The sequence below is a fragment of the Mesocricetus auratus genome, unplaced genomic scaffold (assembly GCF_017639785.1).
Source record: "Mesocricetus auratus isolate SY011 unplaced genomic scaffold, BCM_Maur_2.0 Super-Scaffold_100023, whole genome shotgun sequence".
In the NCBI taxonomy this organism is placed as follows: domain Eukaryota; kingdom Metazoa; phylum Chordata; class Mammalia; order Rodentia; family Cricetidae; genus Mesocricetus; species Mesocricetus auratus.
The window spans coordinates 28039551-28058116 of record NW_024429204.1 but is presented as its reverse complement, the minus strand read 5'-3'; the positions used below and the strand labels follow the sequence as shown (position 1 = coordinate 28058116).

The window sequence follows — 18566 nt, the reverse complement described above, 5'->3', positions numbered from 1 at the left end:
CACCACAATGTTGGAAATAAAAGTTGACAGCCAGCTGGGACTTAGTTTACAGATCAGTTGTGTTATTTTGGAATACGCTACAGGGATGTCTCAGCTCTTAACAACGTGGTGGGTGAAAGGGAACAATCTCAGAACACCGCAGAACATGTTTCAGCACACTCACCATGCTGTTTGGATTTCTTTTTCTTCTTCTTCTTTTTCTTCTGCTTTGGTTTGTAGTGATCCTTGTCTCTCTTCTCTCTTCTCTCCTTATCCTTCTCTTTCCTTTTACCTGCAACAGACAGAGGCAAGCCCTTCAGTGACCACGCGTGCTCCTGAGCTGCTCCTCTGCGGTCCCCTCAAAGCAGCATTCATGTTTTCATCAGTGATGCCAGTCACCTGCCCAGAGTGGACGGATTCAATTAAACTGTTCGTGTCATGAGTCTGGAACTCTTGCTTAGCTTATTGGACTATAAGAGGGGATCTTCATTAGCAGTGTTGAAAAATCCCAACTCCTGACACCTTAAAGTTAACACAGACAGTAGTTAACATCTTTAAATACGTAATAAACTAAAATTCCTACTATGTGCCAAGAAGTTAAATCCCATAATTTAAAAAAGACCTCACTATGGAGAATCAACAGTTCTATATACAATTTTAATAAGGTTTAGAGAGTTTAAAAAAGATGGATGTTTTTTCTTCAGAAAAGAAAAACAAAACTAATCAAACTAATCTATACATAGCTCCTTCTGTATTTAAATATCTTTCCTGTGTATACGTGAATGAAAAGAATAAGAAAAAATTCCATTTTATTGATTATTCTAAAAATCCAAAAGCATTATCTTCTTTAATCATATCTACTTTAGAGAAGATGAATACGTTTTAACAGTACATATAACATTGTACCTCAAGTTAAAAGTGAACATATGTTCTAGAAGCTATTTTTCCCGTTTAGAATGGGCTAGCCCACAATTTTCCAATTATTTTAAGCCAATTTTCAGTGACTCTAGTTAGTTAACCAAAATAATACTTCATACTGCCACCCATCATTTCCTGACTTTTGGTGATTACTCAACATACGGTAGAAAGAACAGTGAAAAATCAGTAACCTTTTAGTAAGGCATACTGAAGAAGAATGTATGAAAAGGAAGACTATGTTAACTTATCATCCATTACTCTAAGTCTCAGTGTTAGATGCAGGCTTGTTTTTAAACAGCTACCTACAGTTTTAACCAGAGATGTCCAGAAGCAAGTCCTCAGAGAAGCCCACAGAACACACATAAGTACAGCTGTACCCAGGAAAGCGGGTGCCTCGGAGGCTGACTAGACTAAGCACAGAAGCAGACGGTCTCGGCACCATAAGGAGCCCTAGCAGGGAGGGGCAGAGAGAGATGCTGTCCTCTCTGTCAAGCTTTATAGTCTTTTGCTTAAAGATTACTTTCTGTCCATACCAAATGCAGTGGAGCTTTTGTCTTCCAATTTCACCTTTTTTTCTGTTTTCGATATTCCTGTGGGTTAGGGGGACAAGATATAGGTTAATCAGAAAGATAAAAATATGGAACTATTTTAAAAAATCACTACTGCTTGCAAAACTCTAAACAGGAATCCTCCCCTACCTCCAGAAGGTCTGCACAAGTTCATTACCTGAACTAGTAACCAAAACTAGTATTTGTGTTCCTTCCTGGCATCTGGGCTGAGTCTTGGCCTCTACAGCTCATTGCTTGTATGACTTGAGAATGTGGTTTAATGCTCCCCACTTCCGTTAACCTTACTGTCAATACGAACAGGAGTACCTACCAAGGATCTTACCAGACTGTGTGAAACAGAGTATGTAAAATGCTTAGGCCAGTCTTGGTAATTAAGTGGTGTTGCTTTTTCTTTCAGGTAATTTGAGGCTACAGTATTTCAGAAATAGCTTAAATAGGGCTCTAACCATAGAAATAAGTTTTGAAAAGGCCCTTGGCCATCTTTGAAGGCAACCCAGACGTACTGACAGCCTTTTGAATAGCTGGTTCATATACCATTGCTGCTTCTGTGAAACCTAGACACAGATGCTATTCAGAACATCCAAATGAGATGTTCAAATTCACAGCGCAGTATACTGCTTTCACTGATGTGTAACTGCTATTTCAATGACATAGGAGCTGGTATTTGACCTCTCGATCCACAAAGTCAAGTTATGAATGTGAATCCCATCAGCTGTGTGTCATCACGTGAGCTCCTTATTGCCAGGCTAAAACAACAGCAGCCAGAACTATTTTGCTAATCATTTTTAAACTGCATAAATGTGAAATGCAAAGATACACACACACATAAAAATAACCATGTCAATACATGTATTACTTAGCAGTCTGAATTGGAACTGAAATCATTGTACCTCACTAACTGTAACTAAAACAGATTCCCTCAATGAAGCTTCACAGCTTGGTTCAACATTTCTCAATGTTCTGTTTGTGCCTTGGGTTAATCTAAGAAAAATACTGGAGTATATAAAATACATTTTATTGCATTCCATTTGTTAGATTTCTTCTTGATTTTTAAAAATCAATTTATACTAACCATGTAAAGCATTTTATATATTTTTAATTTATTTATTATGTATACAATCTTCTGCCTGCATGCCAGCAGAGGGCATCAGAGCTCATTCAATGTGGTTGTGAGCAACCATGTGGTTGCTGGGAATTGAACTCAGGACCTTTGGAAGAACAGTCAGTGCTCTTAACCGCTGAGCCATCCAGCCCCAGCATTTTATATTTTAACAAAACATTTTACATAGTTTAAACATAAACCTATAAAAATGTCACTGGATTCAAGTAGCAACAAGGCTCTAGGAAGTTTAAGATTAATAACAATATTGGTAATCACACTGATTGTGACTGAAAGAATAAAAGAGTCCTCACAGCATAAATAAGCACAGTAACATTACCCCATTTATCAAGAGGTGGCAACACATTAGTTACTGCCTTCAGCTGACTACTGGACCATGGAAACTGCAAATGTAATGTAATTGTCTTAAAACTAAGAGAGCATTTACAAATCAAGCAAAGGGGAAAATACTGCTCAGGCCTTAATGACAGCACAGCATGCAGAAGGGGTGCTAACAATGGTCTGTCTCCTGGGCTCCTAATCTGAAACAATAGTCTGCCTCCTGGGCTCCTAATCTGAAACAATGGTCTGTCTCCTGGGCTCCTAATCTGAAACAATAGTCTGCCTCCTGGGCTCCTAATCTGAAACAATGGTCTGTCTCCTGGGCTCCTAATCTGGAACAATGGTCTGTCTCCTGGGCTCCTAATCTGAAACAATGGTCTGTCTCCTGGGCTCCTAATCTGGAACAATGGTCTGTCTCCTGGGCTCCTAATCTGGAACAATGGTCTGTCTCCTGGGCTCCTAATCTGGAACAATGGTCTGTCTCCTGGGCTCCTAATCTGGAACAATGGTCTGTCTCCTGGGCTCCTAATCTGGAACAATGGTCTGTCTCCTGGGCTCCTAATCTGGAACAATGGTCTGTCTCCTGGGCTCCTAATCTGGACGGCTGGATCTCCAGGTGAAAGACACACAGGCTGCTTGGGGGGAAAGAGAGATGTGAAAAGGTCCATCAAATTGTCTGCATTCAGGGAGTTGGGATAGGCAGAGCATGGATACTAACAGCAGCAGGCCAGCACTGCAGACCAGGGGATGGCAGAGCAGAAGACACAGCCACTCTGCGTGATCTAGGAAGCAAACTCCAGAGTACGCTGGCCTTCTGCCTAAGACTCCACAGCAACAAACACATACATCTGCAACACTGGCAAAACTTTAGAAGTACATACAAATAGAAAAACAAAACACACCTTTTCTAGAATTCAACAATAGAATACAATTGGTTTTATAAGCTATGATTACTATTATTACACCATGTGCTACAATTTGCAAACCTAAGTATTAGGATATTAGTATAAAGGACAATGATGTTTAAATTTTCTCAAGAGGACACTTCCAATAAATTCTTAGAGCCACTGTAGTACAAGAACAAAGGCAAAGAACTTTCCTGACTCCAGTAAGAAAAGCAGAAGCTGGGTCACTCTTCTATACACAAACTACAGAGTAAGGAGCATGGAGTAAGTTTCCAACCTCCAGAGTGTAACAGGATGCAATCCCAGGGACTGTGGAAGGCCAGGAACATGGTGTGTGTGTGGGGGGGCATCGGGGGGTGAAGCAGATAACAGAAAACAGTTACAGCTTTGTTTTGAACAGCTCTGGAACATAAATTCAGAACTAACTCTAAGCAGCTGTTAAACAGTAAATGCAGAGCCACCATCAACTATTGGGACAGAAATGAATGACATTTGAACGATGACCACAGGCAGAGCATGTAAACCCACTGCCATGCCCATTTAGAGTGGCCTCAGACCCACCTCTGGCTTTCTTGGTGGTAACACATGCTATATATGTTAACCCTTTGACTTGGATGCACATCAACATGAGGAGGGAGAAAAGAGAAGTCCAGAATAACTTCACGACAGTGTGCAACAGTCAGGTAAGAACACAGTAAGAAAGCCAGATACGATGGTCCATGCCTACAATCTAAGCACTCTGGAAGCTAAGGCAAGAAAACGGAGACTTCCAAATCAGCTTAGGGTACGGTACATACCATGTTCCAGACTACCAGGACTATGGACATAGTGAGATCCTGTTTCAAAGAAACAAAACAAAACTACCACCACAATAGAATAATACTAAGATAAAAGCATGCAGGCCACAGAGAAGTTCAATGAAAGTTAAAAAAGGGGGGGGGCACAATTTTAAAAAAAAATACAGCATAAATTGTAATACTTTCCTCAAAAAGAAAAATTAAACAGTCATAGAAATGAATGAAATCTTACCTTGTCCATTCAAACACTGTGTGTGCACTATACATGATCACATACATACAAACTTTAAGCTAACTTAAAACCATGCCTTTGCTTGTTTTATGCAGTTATCTAGACTTCACTAACTTGTAATGATATACTGTTTATGATTTATTAAAGGCACTGGAGATCAAAATAGCAAAGCAGCCATACTAGTTAGTCATAGAAGTCAGGCAGTGGTGGTGCACAACTTTAATCCTAGGATGTGAGAGAGATAAAAGGTAGAGGCATTCAGTCTGAGAATTAGTCTCTAGCCATGTTGAGAAAAGCACAGGAGTCTGAATGAATCTCAGGAGCAGTGAAGTCTGCAGCCGCTTTGGTCCACTTTGCTTTTCTGATCTTCAGCTTGAAGCTTGAGCCCCAGTACCAGTCTCTGGGTCTTTCATTTCTTGTGTTACCCTGAGGGAGGGAGACCCAGCCTAAATGTGGCTAACACCATGTCATGGGCTGGGTCTTGTTGAGTAAGGAGGAGAAGGTAAGCTGAGCACCTGTGTTCATCTATCTGTTTCCTGACTGTGAATGTGGTATGACGAGCTGTCTCATGCTTCTGCATTCTGACTTCTCCTCTTGTACCCCTAGAACTACAAGCCAAAGGAACTTTTCTCCTTAAAAACAAAAGCAAACAAAATCTGCAGAGCACTGTGCTCGCCACATGCACACCAATAACATCATTCCAGTTCCACAGACAGATATACAAGTGCAGTGCATGAAAAGCCAAACTTTTCACTTTCTTCCGACATTGTCTTGCTATTTTCAATTTCCATTGACAGAAGGCCATGAATGAGAGACAAAGATGGACTCAGTCTCCAGTGCAAATCTAGCCCTGGAAGTATTCCCCAAACCAAAAAACTAGAGCTCCTATCACCAAAACAGTCAACTAAAACTAGCCACAGCCAGCTATCATAGAGCTGCCCTCATGACACCACCAAAATTGCACGAAGTGAAATCAATTACATGCACGTGGCTTCTAACTGCCCAGGACTGAACACTGACCAATCTGGACCATCCCCATTTATATGGCAGGTATCACCTCCAAAAAAAGGCAAGCATCATGCTAATGCAATGAACACCCTTCTAAAGTACACAGCCCCTCCCACTTTCCCAACCTCCCAGGCCTTTGCTGCGCACAGGGCTCTATTACTACCCGTCTACTGCTCTCTGTTGCATGCTGTGGAAATCTGATTCTCTCTACACTCATGTAAAGGGAGAGTCCTTTCCCAACTCACCTACATCGCACCAGACTCTCCAGATGCTACTGCTAACGTTAAAAAAAGACGACAGAGGCTGTGCCTTCCCTAATCCAACATTATGAACAAAAGCAAGAAGCACCTCTCAAAGTAGTCGGCCATGTAGCTACAAATCTGTCAGAAATTCAAAAGGAAAACCAACAGCCAGCCAAAACAAACGAAAGAGGACCAAGTTAATCTCCTAGTTAAAAGCAAAATCATCCATTCTGATGTACAAACACTGCTTTGATGGTTTGAACATATACTATGGCTGACATGACATTTTTAAAAAAAGATGTGTATGTGCGGGCGAGTGTGTGTGTACGAGTGTGTGTGTGTGCGTGCCACTGTGTATGTGTGTGTTCTCACTGCATGTCTATGCATCACAAGTGTACTACACCCTTAAGAGGCCAGAAGAGGTTACAGATGGTTGAGAACTGCCATGTGGTTGCTGGGGATCAAGCCCAGGGCTCTCAGGAAGAGCAGCTAGTGCTCCTAACTGTCAAGCCATCACTCCAGCCCTACATGACACTATTTATGACATGCACTCATACTGACTTGTATTTCAGGGTTATTACATCCAATTCAAGTATGTATTGTAAGGAGCATACACTTATCTTCACATACACATCCAAAAGTCATTTCCCAGTAGGCACATATTATTACGACATCAAGATCGTTCTCATATATCGAATACATGAGACCTTTACCAGGAAAACTTGCTTGAAAGTTCAATGGTAATTCAGGAATCTTGTGCAAAAAGGAGAAAGCAAACTGAATTACTCTAAGATCAGGTTTAGATGGATATACAAAGACAGCAGATCAGATCTGAGCAATCAAAAGCAATCTCTCAAAGTCTACAGATTTTCAGAAGTGGGCATTTTTTAAAATTTTGAATAAGGAAATATCATGTGTAAACCAATTCAAATCTTTACAGGTAAAATGGAATGGAATTGTAAGTGTTACTTGAGAGTACTAACACTACTACTTTGAAAGAAAGAACAAGTTAAAAGGTGACAGATTAAACTAAGCTATTGATGTCATTATTTCAGTATGTAGCATGGACAGAACACAGCAAGCTATATTCTGGCTTCATCCAAGAAGCTGATGCTACATTCTTTGGGGAAGACATTGCTAAACACAATTGTTGCCAACACATTTGACTACTTTATATATGATCTGACTCTAATCTCTCACTAGCTAGTTCCAAATTAATACTCAGAAGAAGACAATTGAAAAAGTACTATTTGATGGCTGATTTTATATATATGTATATATATATATACACACATATATTACTTTTATGAAACTGTAAAATTAAAAAAATTTATAAATAAAATGTTGCAAATATATATAAGAAATATGAACTATGTCAGATTTAAGATATCAACTTAATAAAAAATTACCACCAATGTTTTCAGATCATAAACAATAATATCACCTAAAAATGAATTAAACATGGTTGTTTTTATAGGCTAGAGTCCCCAAGAAACTTTATAATAAACTATATTTGAAAAGGATAATCTGTCTCCAAATATGGACGTACACTTATATCACAGGTAACTAAATAAGTTCAATCTGGATTCTCTTTAGACTTAATTCAATTTTACTGACATCTGCAAACCTAAGTCATTGCTTCATGGATAAGAATTTCTGCAATTGTATTTAACTAATAATTTCTAAGAGTAAAAGTAAGCATTTTACATGATTTTATTTCTTGTTGCTGTTTTGAGACAGGGTTTTTCTATGTAGCCTTACATGGCCTAAAACTTGCTAGTTTGACACAGCTTGGTAGATGGGATTTGCCAGCTATAGGTGTAGCAACACCACATATTGCACCCATTGAAAAAGCAAAGGAAAGGGGAGAAAAAAAGAAAAAAGGAAGAAGAAAATGACAAGGAGTATGTCCAGGAAACGGTGAAAATGGTCACACAGAAGAATTTTAAAATAGAGACACTCTACCCAAAACCGAATACTACCTAAAAGTCCTTAGAAGAGGGATTTTGCATTAATTCAAGTGACGTTAGACATCAAATGTTCGTGGGGACTTAACTAAGGAAGCTCTTCCTTACCAGCAGCTGCTGTGGCTCCTTTTCCATCACTCACTACTTTGGGGGAGGGATTTGCAAACAACTGTGTCTCCTCCTTTTCTTCCCTGGAACATTCACCACCAAGGGAGGAAGAGTCTGGGGCTCCAGGTGCTGTGTCTTCTGAACCACAACTTAAATCAAGAGGGAGACAGGGTCCCAGCTTCTGCAGTGGCATGCGTGCAACAGCAGGAGCTATGTAAACGTAAAGGAAAGAAAACCGTAGTATTAGCACAGAGAAAATGGCTCCGTTTGCATCAATGTACATTAGTGGCATTTACACAGTGCCTGGCACCTGGTAGAATACGTGAGGGGCTTCTAAGTGCAGCAGACACTAAGAAGACAACTTAACGTTCAAGTAATTGTTGTCAGGTATTTATCTTCCTTTGCATTTAGTTCCATAGGAAATCAATATACATTACCCTCTGGTCCTGAAGACTCTGGCTGACTCTGAGAACTGATGGAGAGCACTTTCCCATCAGTGGCTGAAGAGGAAGAACAAAGTTTTTCTAGAGAATCGTCAGGCATGGGTAAGGTGGCTAACCGCTGGGATCTTCTTCTCCGCTCACTATGCTTGCAAGGTCTAGGGGGGTTCACAGGCTGTGGAGGACCTAGAAAAAGATCTTCAATGTTCACGAAGCAGATACATACCAGGATCATCTTATAATCTTTAAGGAGATAGCGGGGGAAAATGAGCCATACTCTGCCTCTGATGCTGCTATTTGATAATCACAAGAAATGGAACATTCCAGAGGCAATCAAAGGCAAAAACTGTGCCCTCTTCATACACACACACACACACACACACACACACACACACACACACACAAAAAAAAAAACTTCTAAAATCTAAAGCCTGCTAGAACTCAAAGACAGTTACATGGAAAATTAATTTCCAGTAGCTCTCCCCAGGTGTAAGATTAGAGTTAACTCTCCAACAGTGGACTCTCGCATCAACTGGGGGAGGCAGGCAGAGGGGGCTAGGAGAGCAGGAGCAGGGAGAGACTCTTGCCACACAGCAAACTGAGGCACCCTAAAGGGACAGGAAGGCAGGGGCGTAGGTGACAGCTCCAATGAACTCTATACAGTTGGGGCTTTGCTTTCCTTTCCCCAGAGAAGCTACTGTAAATAAACTATCCCATCCTTACGCTCCCACATGGACTTTCACAAATATAAATCGGGGGCCTGATTCATTAAAAAAATTGAGCACAAACAAACTAATGTGCGTATTATGGTCAAATTAGATTTTAGTTAGTATGACACTATTCTTCCCCTTAAATATGCTTATTTGTTTGAACAACTAACTGTATCACTTGTCTTCCATCAACGTTATCACACAGCAGGATGATTCCTCAGTGCTTGAGCGTTCCTCCTTTCCCCTGCACAGGGAACCTGATGATTACACAGAATAGGTATGACCATATAGAGTATATGCTAATTTAGAAAGAAGTAGTTTAAAGGGGCAGATGCTTTGAGCATTTAAGGACAATCAATGATGAATAATAAAGGAAAAAGACTAGATGACCATGGGTTAAGATAAAAAAACAAATGTAGCTTTTATGATGCTATGGTTGTATTAATATATAAAACAACTTCAAGATAAAAAGCTTATTGGTGTCATGATAATCTAATGACTACTACTGCTATTCTTTCATAAAGAAGTTTCAGAGAAAAGATCGCCTATCCCCTTTGTTTCTGCCTACTTTTCTAACACAATAAATTAAAAATTGATGAGGTTAGCATGTTTGATAAAGCCTTCCAAATGCCAATATCATTATTCTGGGAGACACAATATAGAATGGTTCATAAGGAAGTATGCCATCCTTACTTCCTGCTGAATAAAGGAACAAAAGGAAAATGTCACCTGGCTAGTGATGTTCCAGGTAAGTGTTTCAAATAGTAGGCCTGGGGTCAACATAAACCTTATCTTTATTTGCCCAAATCCATGTTGAGAAGAAAAAAAAAACTTTTCCAAGTGTCTAACAATTGAAGGGTTAGGACCCAGCAGACGCATCTCTATAACCAAGTAGTCAGTCTCCTCTTACTAAGGAGGAGACTGGATTCAAGGCTGCCTTCCTTGGTAACATAAGAGTAGGTAAAGCAAGCTTATTTCTAATTCAAATAAAAAAGGAAAAAAGTATGACATATGCATATATGTATATGTAAATAAAATTGATCTTTTAAGAATAAAAAAAATGCAACCAGAGAACTACCTGGCCACAGGAATGAGGACTTACGTAAAAGCATCCATCCACCCAGGGTCTTCCTAGAGTTCTTTTTGTTTGCAGAAGGTATTTTGTTTGTTTGTTTTTTGTAATGAATCAGGCCTTGTATTATTAGTTGAGGAGGGTGAAACTACAGTGGGGTTTGTGTCACTGGATGGCAGGGCCTAAGGAGCAGTACAGACTTGGGACAGTAAAGCAGTAAGACATGTCCATGGTTTCTACTCTTGCATTAGTTTTAAGCTTTCTCTGTCATATCCATAACTTCTGAGTTTTCAAAAAGCACCTTCAAAAAGAACAATACAACTACAACAAGACTGCTTTGAATCTATCTTACAGAATAAGTAAACTTTTTGTAAAGTCTGTGCTCACTAGTTTTATTTATCACGGAAGAAAGCTGAGATACAAGCGTCAAGTCCTTGGCTTGTATTAATTCTGGGGCAAGTGGTGACTTAGGGGTTTTTATACACCCAGAAGACTCTCCCGATTCATGTTTGCATTTCTTGCTGCGAGCCTTCCCTGAAGACAAAGTTGAGGATAACAGTGCAGGTTTCTGAGTGTTGGCAGAACTGCTAATGACAGCTTCATTTTTTTTCTGACTTTGAGGTTTAGGTGAAATCGCCTGAATAAATAATAAAAAATTGATATTTTTATTTTGGTTTCTTCATTTTTCTTCTTGTACTCTATTTTTGATTGTTATGCAACTTTAGTATCCAAAAAACATTGTTAAGCAACATATAACATTTCTGTTACAAATGAAAAACCAAAAAGAACCCTACAAATTATTAACTAAAAGTTGAATATGCTGTCTTTAAAGGGATACTGTCAACTATGAGTGTATGTTTTTAATGTACATGAAATTCTTCCAATATTAAATATCCCAATGGGCAAACTTTACAATAGTAATTTGAACTCCTCTCTTCTGAGACTATAATTGTCAATGGTATTAATAACAGTGAGGTAACCAAAAAAAATAGTACTTCAGGTTTTAGAGCGCTGAAGGAATATATCCAAACTTCTGCCTTTTAGAACAGTTTTTGTACTCTGTTATCAAATATGTGGCTGTCTTAGTAGACAATTTCCCTTTAAAGAAAGATCTCAACAGGAAAACAATGACCAAATTAACAAAACATTATCTTTAACTCCTTTTAGTGCTGAAAGCTAGTTTCATAAGCAAAATGCATCATGAAATCAGAGCCACCAGCAGTAGAGTTAAAAGACTAAAAACAATACAGAACAAGCAACAACTACAACAACAACAACATAAAAGAGATAAAGTGTAAGTTAAAACATTAGATTTAAAAACAAAATACGTCGCATTCTTAGATGAGTTTTTACCTTATTCCTGCCAACTGACACTTTTAAAAAAATTAGAACTTTTGTCAGTTCTTTCATAAAGACCATTTTATTCACATGGGAGTAAAATTCCCTGCACATGTGAAAATAGGTGTGAATGTAATGCATCTACCGTTAAAGACAACCAGAAAACAACCACAATGGACCCACATTTTGTCAGACTAGGATGCCTACACTGGTTTCCTGGCTGATATCTGACCGTAAAACATGAGATACAAACTTCTAAAGGTAGACATTATGGCAAGCCACTATAAAGAGTGAGGTCACTAGTTCTATGAATAACATGCCTGTCCCCAAGAAATCACTGAACTTCCACAATTTGGGGAGGGGGGACAATCATCCAATCTGTAATCTTCAGTTTTCTAGAATAGGAAAGATCATGTTTGGGGGCCAAATAAATAATTCTGTTCTCATTGAAATAAAATATACTTAGATTTTGGTGGGAGAACTATATATTTGATATTAAATGGGACATCACTGAATGTTCTATAGATGGCATGGTGGGCATCTGACATAAAAGGCCCTGTGTCAAGTGTCCCAATCATTCAACTTTCATTTTCTACTCTTGAATTTCTTCACTATACATGTGTGCAAGTGGGACTACCATTTGAAAAAGAACTCCATGACTGGGAAGTACTTCTAAACTTATCATAAAAGGTGTTGCCAGGAAAGTAATTAGAGCCATTACTTGTAAATAAACAATTTTATTGTTCATCTTCACATATGTGAGAGACATCACTACAGCATCCATTACTATTGAGTTACAAAGTTATAAAACAAGATTTTAAAATTTAAATTAATAACTTGGTAAGGTGCTTAACTTCTAAACAAGGACAAATTAACATATTTAAACCTTACTGAATTATTATGCATCAAATGTAAGTTTTACCCAAAAGTAAATGTAACATGACACTTCCCTAATACAATTAAGTAATCTATAACTAATAATCTGATAAAGGGTTCAAGATCACATTTGAATTTATAACTCCATCAGCACAGCCAATTGTGGCTGTGAGCCTGCTATCAATCTGTCAAAACTGCCATTGTAACTCCTCAGGACAACACAAGTTAGAAACAATCAAAACTTCTTAGTTAGGTCTCCTGCTGATACAACTGAGACAGTTAAGAGCTTTATAACTTGGCTTTTTCGCTTAGAAGCAAGGCTAACATATAGCATAGGAATAAGAGTTTGGTTACAGAGCATTTTCACACTGAAATTAACCTGAATGACAAAGTTAAAGAGGGGACAGCATGATGTTCCTTAAATTCTAGACAGTTTACAAAGGTTCCATTAATTATTACTGGTCTCTGTTACAAAACTGGCAAGGACTTTCAAAAGTTTTGAATTATGCAAGGACGAATAGCCAAGGTGCTCTAGCTTCCTTCTAAAACTGACTCTCTGAACTGGTTACTGACCTCTAAACTAACTTCCACATATACTAAGTAATTTTCACAATCACATTTACCTCACAGATTATGTGCAATGAAAGATTGACATTGTAATGAATTTTCCAGAAATATTTTATTACCCAAGTCCCTGATATGTCGCATTCTGAGTATATCTTAACAGCTGTAGGAGTACAAAATATTGTTATATCTGGGACCTTGAATATAGTCATACAGAGTAAAAAAGTTATTTAAAATTTGGTTGGTATAACTGACAATAACGGCAAAGACTTAACCGTTTGATGCTGATAGAAAACCAGTAAGTATGAGTCACTGACATATTGATCAATATAAGAGACCATTGATTTAATACAACATTAATAGAGGCACCAAAACAATGTACTGCTTTCAAATCAGGCCTGAAAACACTGAAAAACTCAATACAATATCAATTAATTTTGGGCTATTCTTTAAAACACATGTAGAGAAGAGCAAAAGATACTCATTTTAAATTCTTCTTTATTAGGCTACTAATAAAGAAAATTGAGATAATACAAAAAGGATATATTGAAACTACATTAAGGCTCAGATTTTAAAATAGGAGAACCAAAGAAGTCCAGTTATGGCTATGACTGTATCCGGACAGTTCCTAAGCAGCTAAGCCCTTGGAGAATGAAGAAGCATGCGCAGCTCATTATGTACAGGCAGTGTGGGGACTCAAAGGTAGCCACGGCCAACTCTAGCCATCGCAACCTTCAGTTTAAACTTCTCTATTAGGTGGTTTAAGACAGACCCTTAAAAGTTTTTAAAATTCTCTTTTTATTGTAGTTATTAAAATATACATCCTAGCAAAAATGTATGGCTCATTGATCAAGTCGTAAAACACTTCTAACAACACCAACTGTTACAATATAAAAGAAACTTCTTATAAAAGAAGTTTAATTAGATGTCAAAAAACCCTGTTTAAACTCACAAATGGAAAGTATTTGTGTAAGGGTCTTTTTGAAAGCTAAAGGTGTCCAGCTGGAAGCTCATACCCTGGGATGCCTGTCTCCAAGCCTTCTAATTTTGGAGACGATGGCTTTAATATCAGTCTATGGAAAACCCAAGCTAATGAAGTCCATAGTTTATGTGCATACTCGGGAGAAGGCCGAGTTAAAGATAAGTCATCAATGAGACAGTGCTCTATCCCCCATGGGATCAGAGGGGCACCTGCAATCGCGTGGGTACTACGGCTCCGTGAGCACTCCAGTGGCCTGGGAACAATCAAACGCTACCATTCCATACCTGCTCCAGGACTGGAGCTGTCGCACTGTGGTCTCCCTTGTTTTCAGCACCGTCCACCCCGACAGCTTTGGATGCCAACAAACCTGGAGGAACATTGTACAGAGACGGCTCGTTAGAGAAAATATCAATTTCACCACAATAAACTCCTAACATTTTTGCACTGGAAATTTCCCTTTTATAGGAAGTATTTTCAAATGCTAACTTTTAAAGAATGCAAACACCCTTAAAATTAAGTCAAGACATTAATACTTGAGAGTTGTTCACATACTTGGGTAAGATTTTTTTAAACTAGTTTTGAGATGTTACATACATCTACTTATTTTGGATTTTTTGAGACAGGGTTTCTCTATGTAGCTTTGTAGAGCAGGCTGGCCTCCAAATCAGAGATCCGCCTGCCTCTGCCTCCCGAGTGCTGGGATTAAAGGCATGCATCACCAACACCCGGCAAGTATTCCTAAATTTTAATTTCAAACTAAGTTCCATAACCTAAGCTTCGTGCAATTATATCGATGCTCATTTATGTCTTATTTTCTTACAAAAGTTTCAAAACCATTTCATGAACCCATTTTATATGAAAAGGGAAGCATATGTGGGTCATGTGAACATGTGGCCTGACAGCTTCATTCTACAAATGATGACACAATGGAAAAGTTCTATCACTAATAGTTAATTTTAGAAGACAGAATTCTTTATGATGTAGCTATTTTCAAATCCATCAAAATTCTGCCCTCATTAATAAAGACATTTCGTTGGATACAATTCTTTGATCGTTCAGGCAAGTACCTTCTGTGAGACCTCCGTTACCAAGACTTTATAAGAACAACTACTTGGCTTTATGGTTACTTGGTTCAGAAGAGGGAACATGTTTAACGAGGGATAACAATAGTAAACATACTATAGCAATTTTATCACCTTTATTACTGAGATTGTTAACATGACTCCAAAGGAGAGAAAAAGTTCCCTGAAACACTACAGGACAGAGAGCTACTCAAGGCAATGTGGCCTGACTTTCTCAAGTAACTACCCTAAAGGTGTTAAGTAACCTAGGAGGGACCAGGCATGTTCACCTGACCTTCCTAAAGTGGTGGCAGAGACAAATATGACACTGGGCAGAAGGGACACTGGCTTTACTGGGAAGCAGGATGTCAATAGCCCAGTATGAAACAGAGGCTCAGGAGAGAACAATGACTTTGATACATCAGTGACTGGTATGCCACATACTTTGAGACAATAATCCATATAGTTTCTCCCTGCTCCACATCACATAAAGTGTAGATTTAAGGGAGAAATAAAGGCATGTAGACTATTTTATAACATTTTAAAAAACACAAATTCAATCTTAATTGCACCAGAAATATTTTATATGAAAACAAAGATGTGGTATAGAATATTTAACATTTAGAACAATAGCACTGTTTTTTAATTTCCCAGCTAACGTTCTTGAGAATCAATGAGTTACTGAAGGTTTTGTTAAACGATACAGAATTAAGGTCTTTTACGTCAGGAATTGAGCAGAAGTTCTTTTTTTCTTTAAGCTATTCAAACATGACAAATATTTGCCATTCAATATATTAAATAATTATACTTTGTTTCATTTCATAGAAGTGATAGTTTTTATATTCATCAAGAGATGAGATGGATTACAAGCTCAAATTTAGAATATGGTACAAGTTGTAAAAGAAACAAAACCATCCTTCCATAACCTATTACAACAGTATACACCAAATTGATTAAAAGCCATTTCTATATAATTACTGGGAAGAAAATGGAAAGACTTTTAATGTGGCCATAGACAATAATGAAGTACTTAACTACTTAAAATTAGATTTAAAAATACACTGGTACCTACATAATTCCAAATCTCCAAATATGCACAGTAAAACTCTGTATGCTTGACATGCATATCAACTTTAAAAAGAATGACTAAGCGCACAAATGACAGAACAGGCACTTGAAAAGGAGAGTCTACTTCTGCCTAAGGAGAAAGTCCACCAGTTATCTTTCCCTGCCAACATTCTAAGAAGAAATTTACTTTCCAAAGGAAATATGATTTTGAATGAAATAGACACAAATGAAATTAATTTTAATTGTTGCAAATACTTATTATCAGGACATTACAAACAGGCCTTGCTCCAGAAGAATATGCTAAAGAAAGCATGATACAGCTTCAAGACATTAAACAGTAGCTAGATGGCGATTATCAGATCATCATGAATCCAAGCAAAATCACTTCATAACAAACTACTTCACTGAGAAGCAGGAGGTCAGAGTTCCCTGGGGGAGTGCTCAAAGAACAAAGTGATCAGAATCTTGGTCAACTTTATGTGTCACAAGCAAATTTAAATCTCAGGATTTTTTTTCAAATATTTCAAAACTCCCCGACACTGCACAAGCACTGCTTTCAGCAATGCCTAAGTGGTTAGGGTTCACACGTACTAAGGACTGTTCTTTATTATTTGATCCTGTGTGCAGTCGCTATTTTCAATGTACTAAAACTCCATTTTCTTGCAACTTGTTTCTAAAGTTATGCCTTCTGACCTTCAGTGCAAAACTGCCTGCCTTAGATGACTTACATACGCCATATGACAGAACTGTCAATAAGGCACAGTACATATTCACAATCAATAACCAATGAGAACACACACACAGAACCCAACTACAATTTCATTTCTTCCTAGTTTCAGTCTTTAAAAACCTCGTCATGTTATCGTTCTCCATACAGCAATCAGATTAGAATCACCACATGGAGGCAAGGAAAGCAAGACAGTGAATCATTAAGAGTTAAACTTACTCAGTTGCTGGGTCACTTATCTCCAGCTAGAACTATTTAAAAAAGAATAGAGTGGAATGAGAGGAAAAATAAACCAGAACAAAGTGCCTTGATTCTTGCCCATTTATCTCTAGTAAAGGAAAAAAGGCACACACAGAACTTGCTAAGTTTAAAATAAATACAGCAAAAGTCCAACATGAATCTGCTATTCTACACTAGTTCTCATTTCTTTCCATGGATCACAAATGAAATTTAGTGTACACACGCAAACCTGAGGTTAGCCTCCTGAAGACAACCTTAACATCTACCGTCTTTTTGCATGGCATATTTGTGACATGAAATCAAAAGTAGAAGCAGAGATGAACGCTTAAAGGGTTGTGATACATGTAAACCTTCTGAGTAAGTAACGGGAAAAGACCCTAACATGCACATGGGTAAGGCTTTGTGCGTTATTCTTGTTGCTAACTGTCACATTTGAAATTTCTAAGGAAAACTGAAGAAAAAGTCCCTTTAGAGAAGGCCCAAGGTGTAGCTGAGCAACCAGGGTTGCAGCCGGGGGCACAAGGTAAATGGCTCTGTTATCCTGACTGTTCATTCACTGTGAACTCAGCTGGCTTCTTATTCTCATTTTGTTACTCCTTTCAATGTTGAGCTGGCCCCTCCCATTAGGGCATTCAGAGGCAGGCATACGTGAAAGCGTACTGGCTGACACTAAAAGCAGGCTCCGTGGCTAAGGAGGAAAGCCCATGGTGCTGGGAAGCTGGCAATTAGCTGTGTCCTGTCAGTGGCATTTCCAGAAGTCTTCCTTGGTCTTGCAGGGTCCAATCTTTTTCTCACAGGAGAGAGAAGCGGCTTTCCACTCTGCCCTGCAAGGAGCACTGAGTTGTGTGTCTAAAGCACAACTGGTCTCAGCTTGACAGCAGAGCAATCAATTAGAGAAGGGAAGACTGGCTTTCTTCAAGGCTAACAGCGTCTAAAGAAAACGTTCCGCTTGCTGGGTGAAGTGATATGAGATAGTTCCTATCCTGAGGGCAAGAGCAGCCCACAGCACAGAAATCCATGAAGTACTATAGACCCCAAAGAGCTGCCCCAGAGCAGCTCACAAGAGCCCTCTGCTCCACCCACCTTTCACTGGGCAGTCTCTTCTGGAAACAGACACAATCATACTGAATACTTACTCCTGGACCTAAAAAAGAAGGTAATCATCTCCAAAGTGCTAAATGAATGCCAGAAAGGTTTATTCAGTTTTATTAGACCAAAGGCCCACGAAAATATTTTGTACTTAAAAATCAGATGTCTGAATCATTAAAATATATAAGCATCCCTTTAAAGTATATTTTGAAATGAATTATAACCACTTTTCA

At 38.5% G+C, this 18566-nt stretch overlaps 1 protein-coding gene across 9 annotated transcripts in view; it reads right to left on the bottom strand.

Annotated features, from left to right (window-relative positions):
* Phf20l1 (PHD finger protein 20 like 1) overlaps window positions 1-18566 on the bottom strand; it is a 65091-nt gene that overhangs the window by 20566 nt on the left and 25959 nt on the right. For all 9 annotated transcript variants that reach the window (XM_040730627.1, XM_040730630.1, XM_040730628.1 and 6 more), the window contains 6 exons: window positions 14433-14515; window positions 10776-11025; window positions 8604-8792; window positions 8167-8376; window positions 1431-1487; window positions 164-271 (listed from right to left, as the gene is read on the bottom strand). In XM_040730627.1, coding sequence (XP_040586561.1) covers window positions 164-271; window positions 1431-1487; window positions 8167-8376; window positions 8604-8792; window positions 10776-11025; window positions 14433-14515 — 897 coding nt within the window. The remainder of the gene's footprint in view (window positions 1-163; window positions 272-1430; window positions 1488-8166; window positions 8377-8603; window positions 8793-10775; window positions 11026-14432; window positions 14516-18566) is intronic.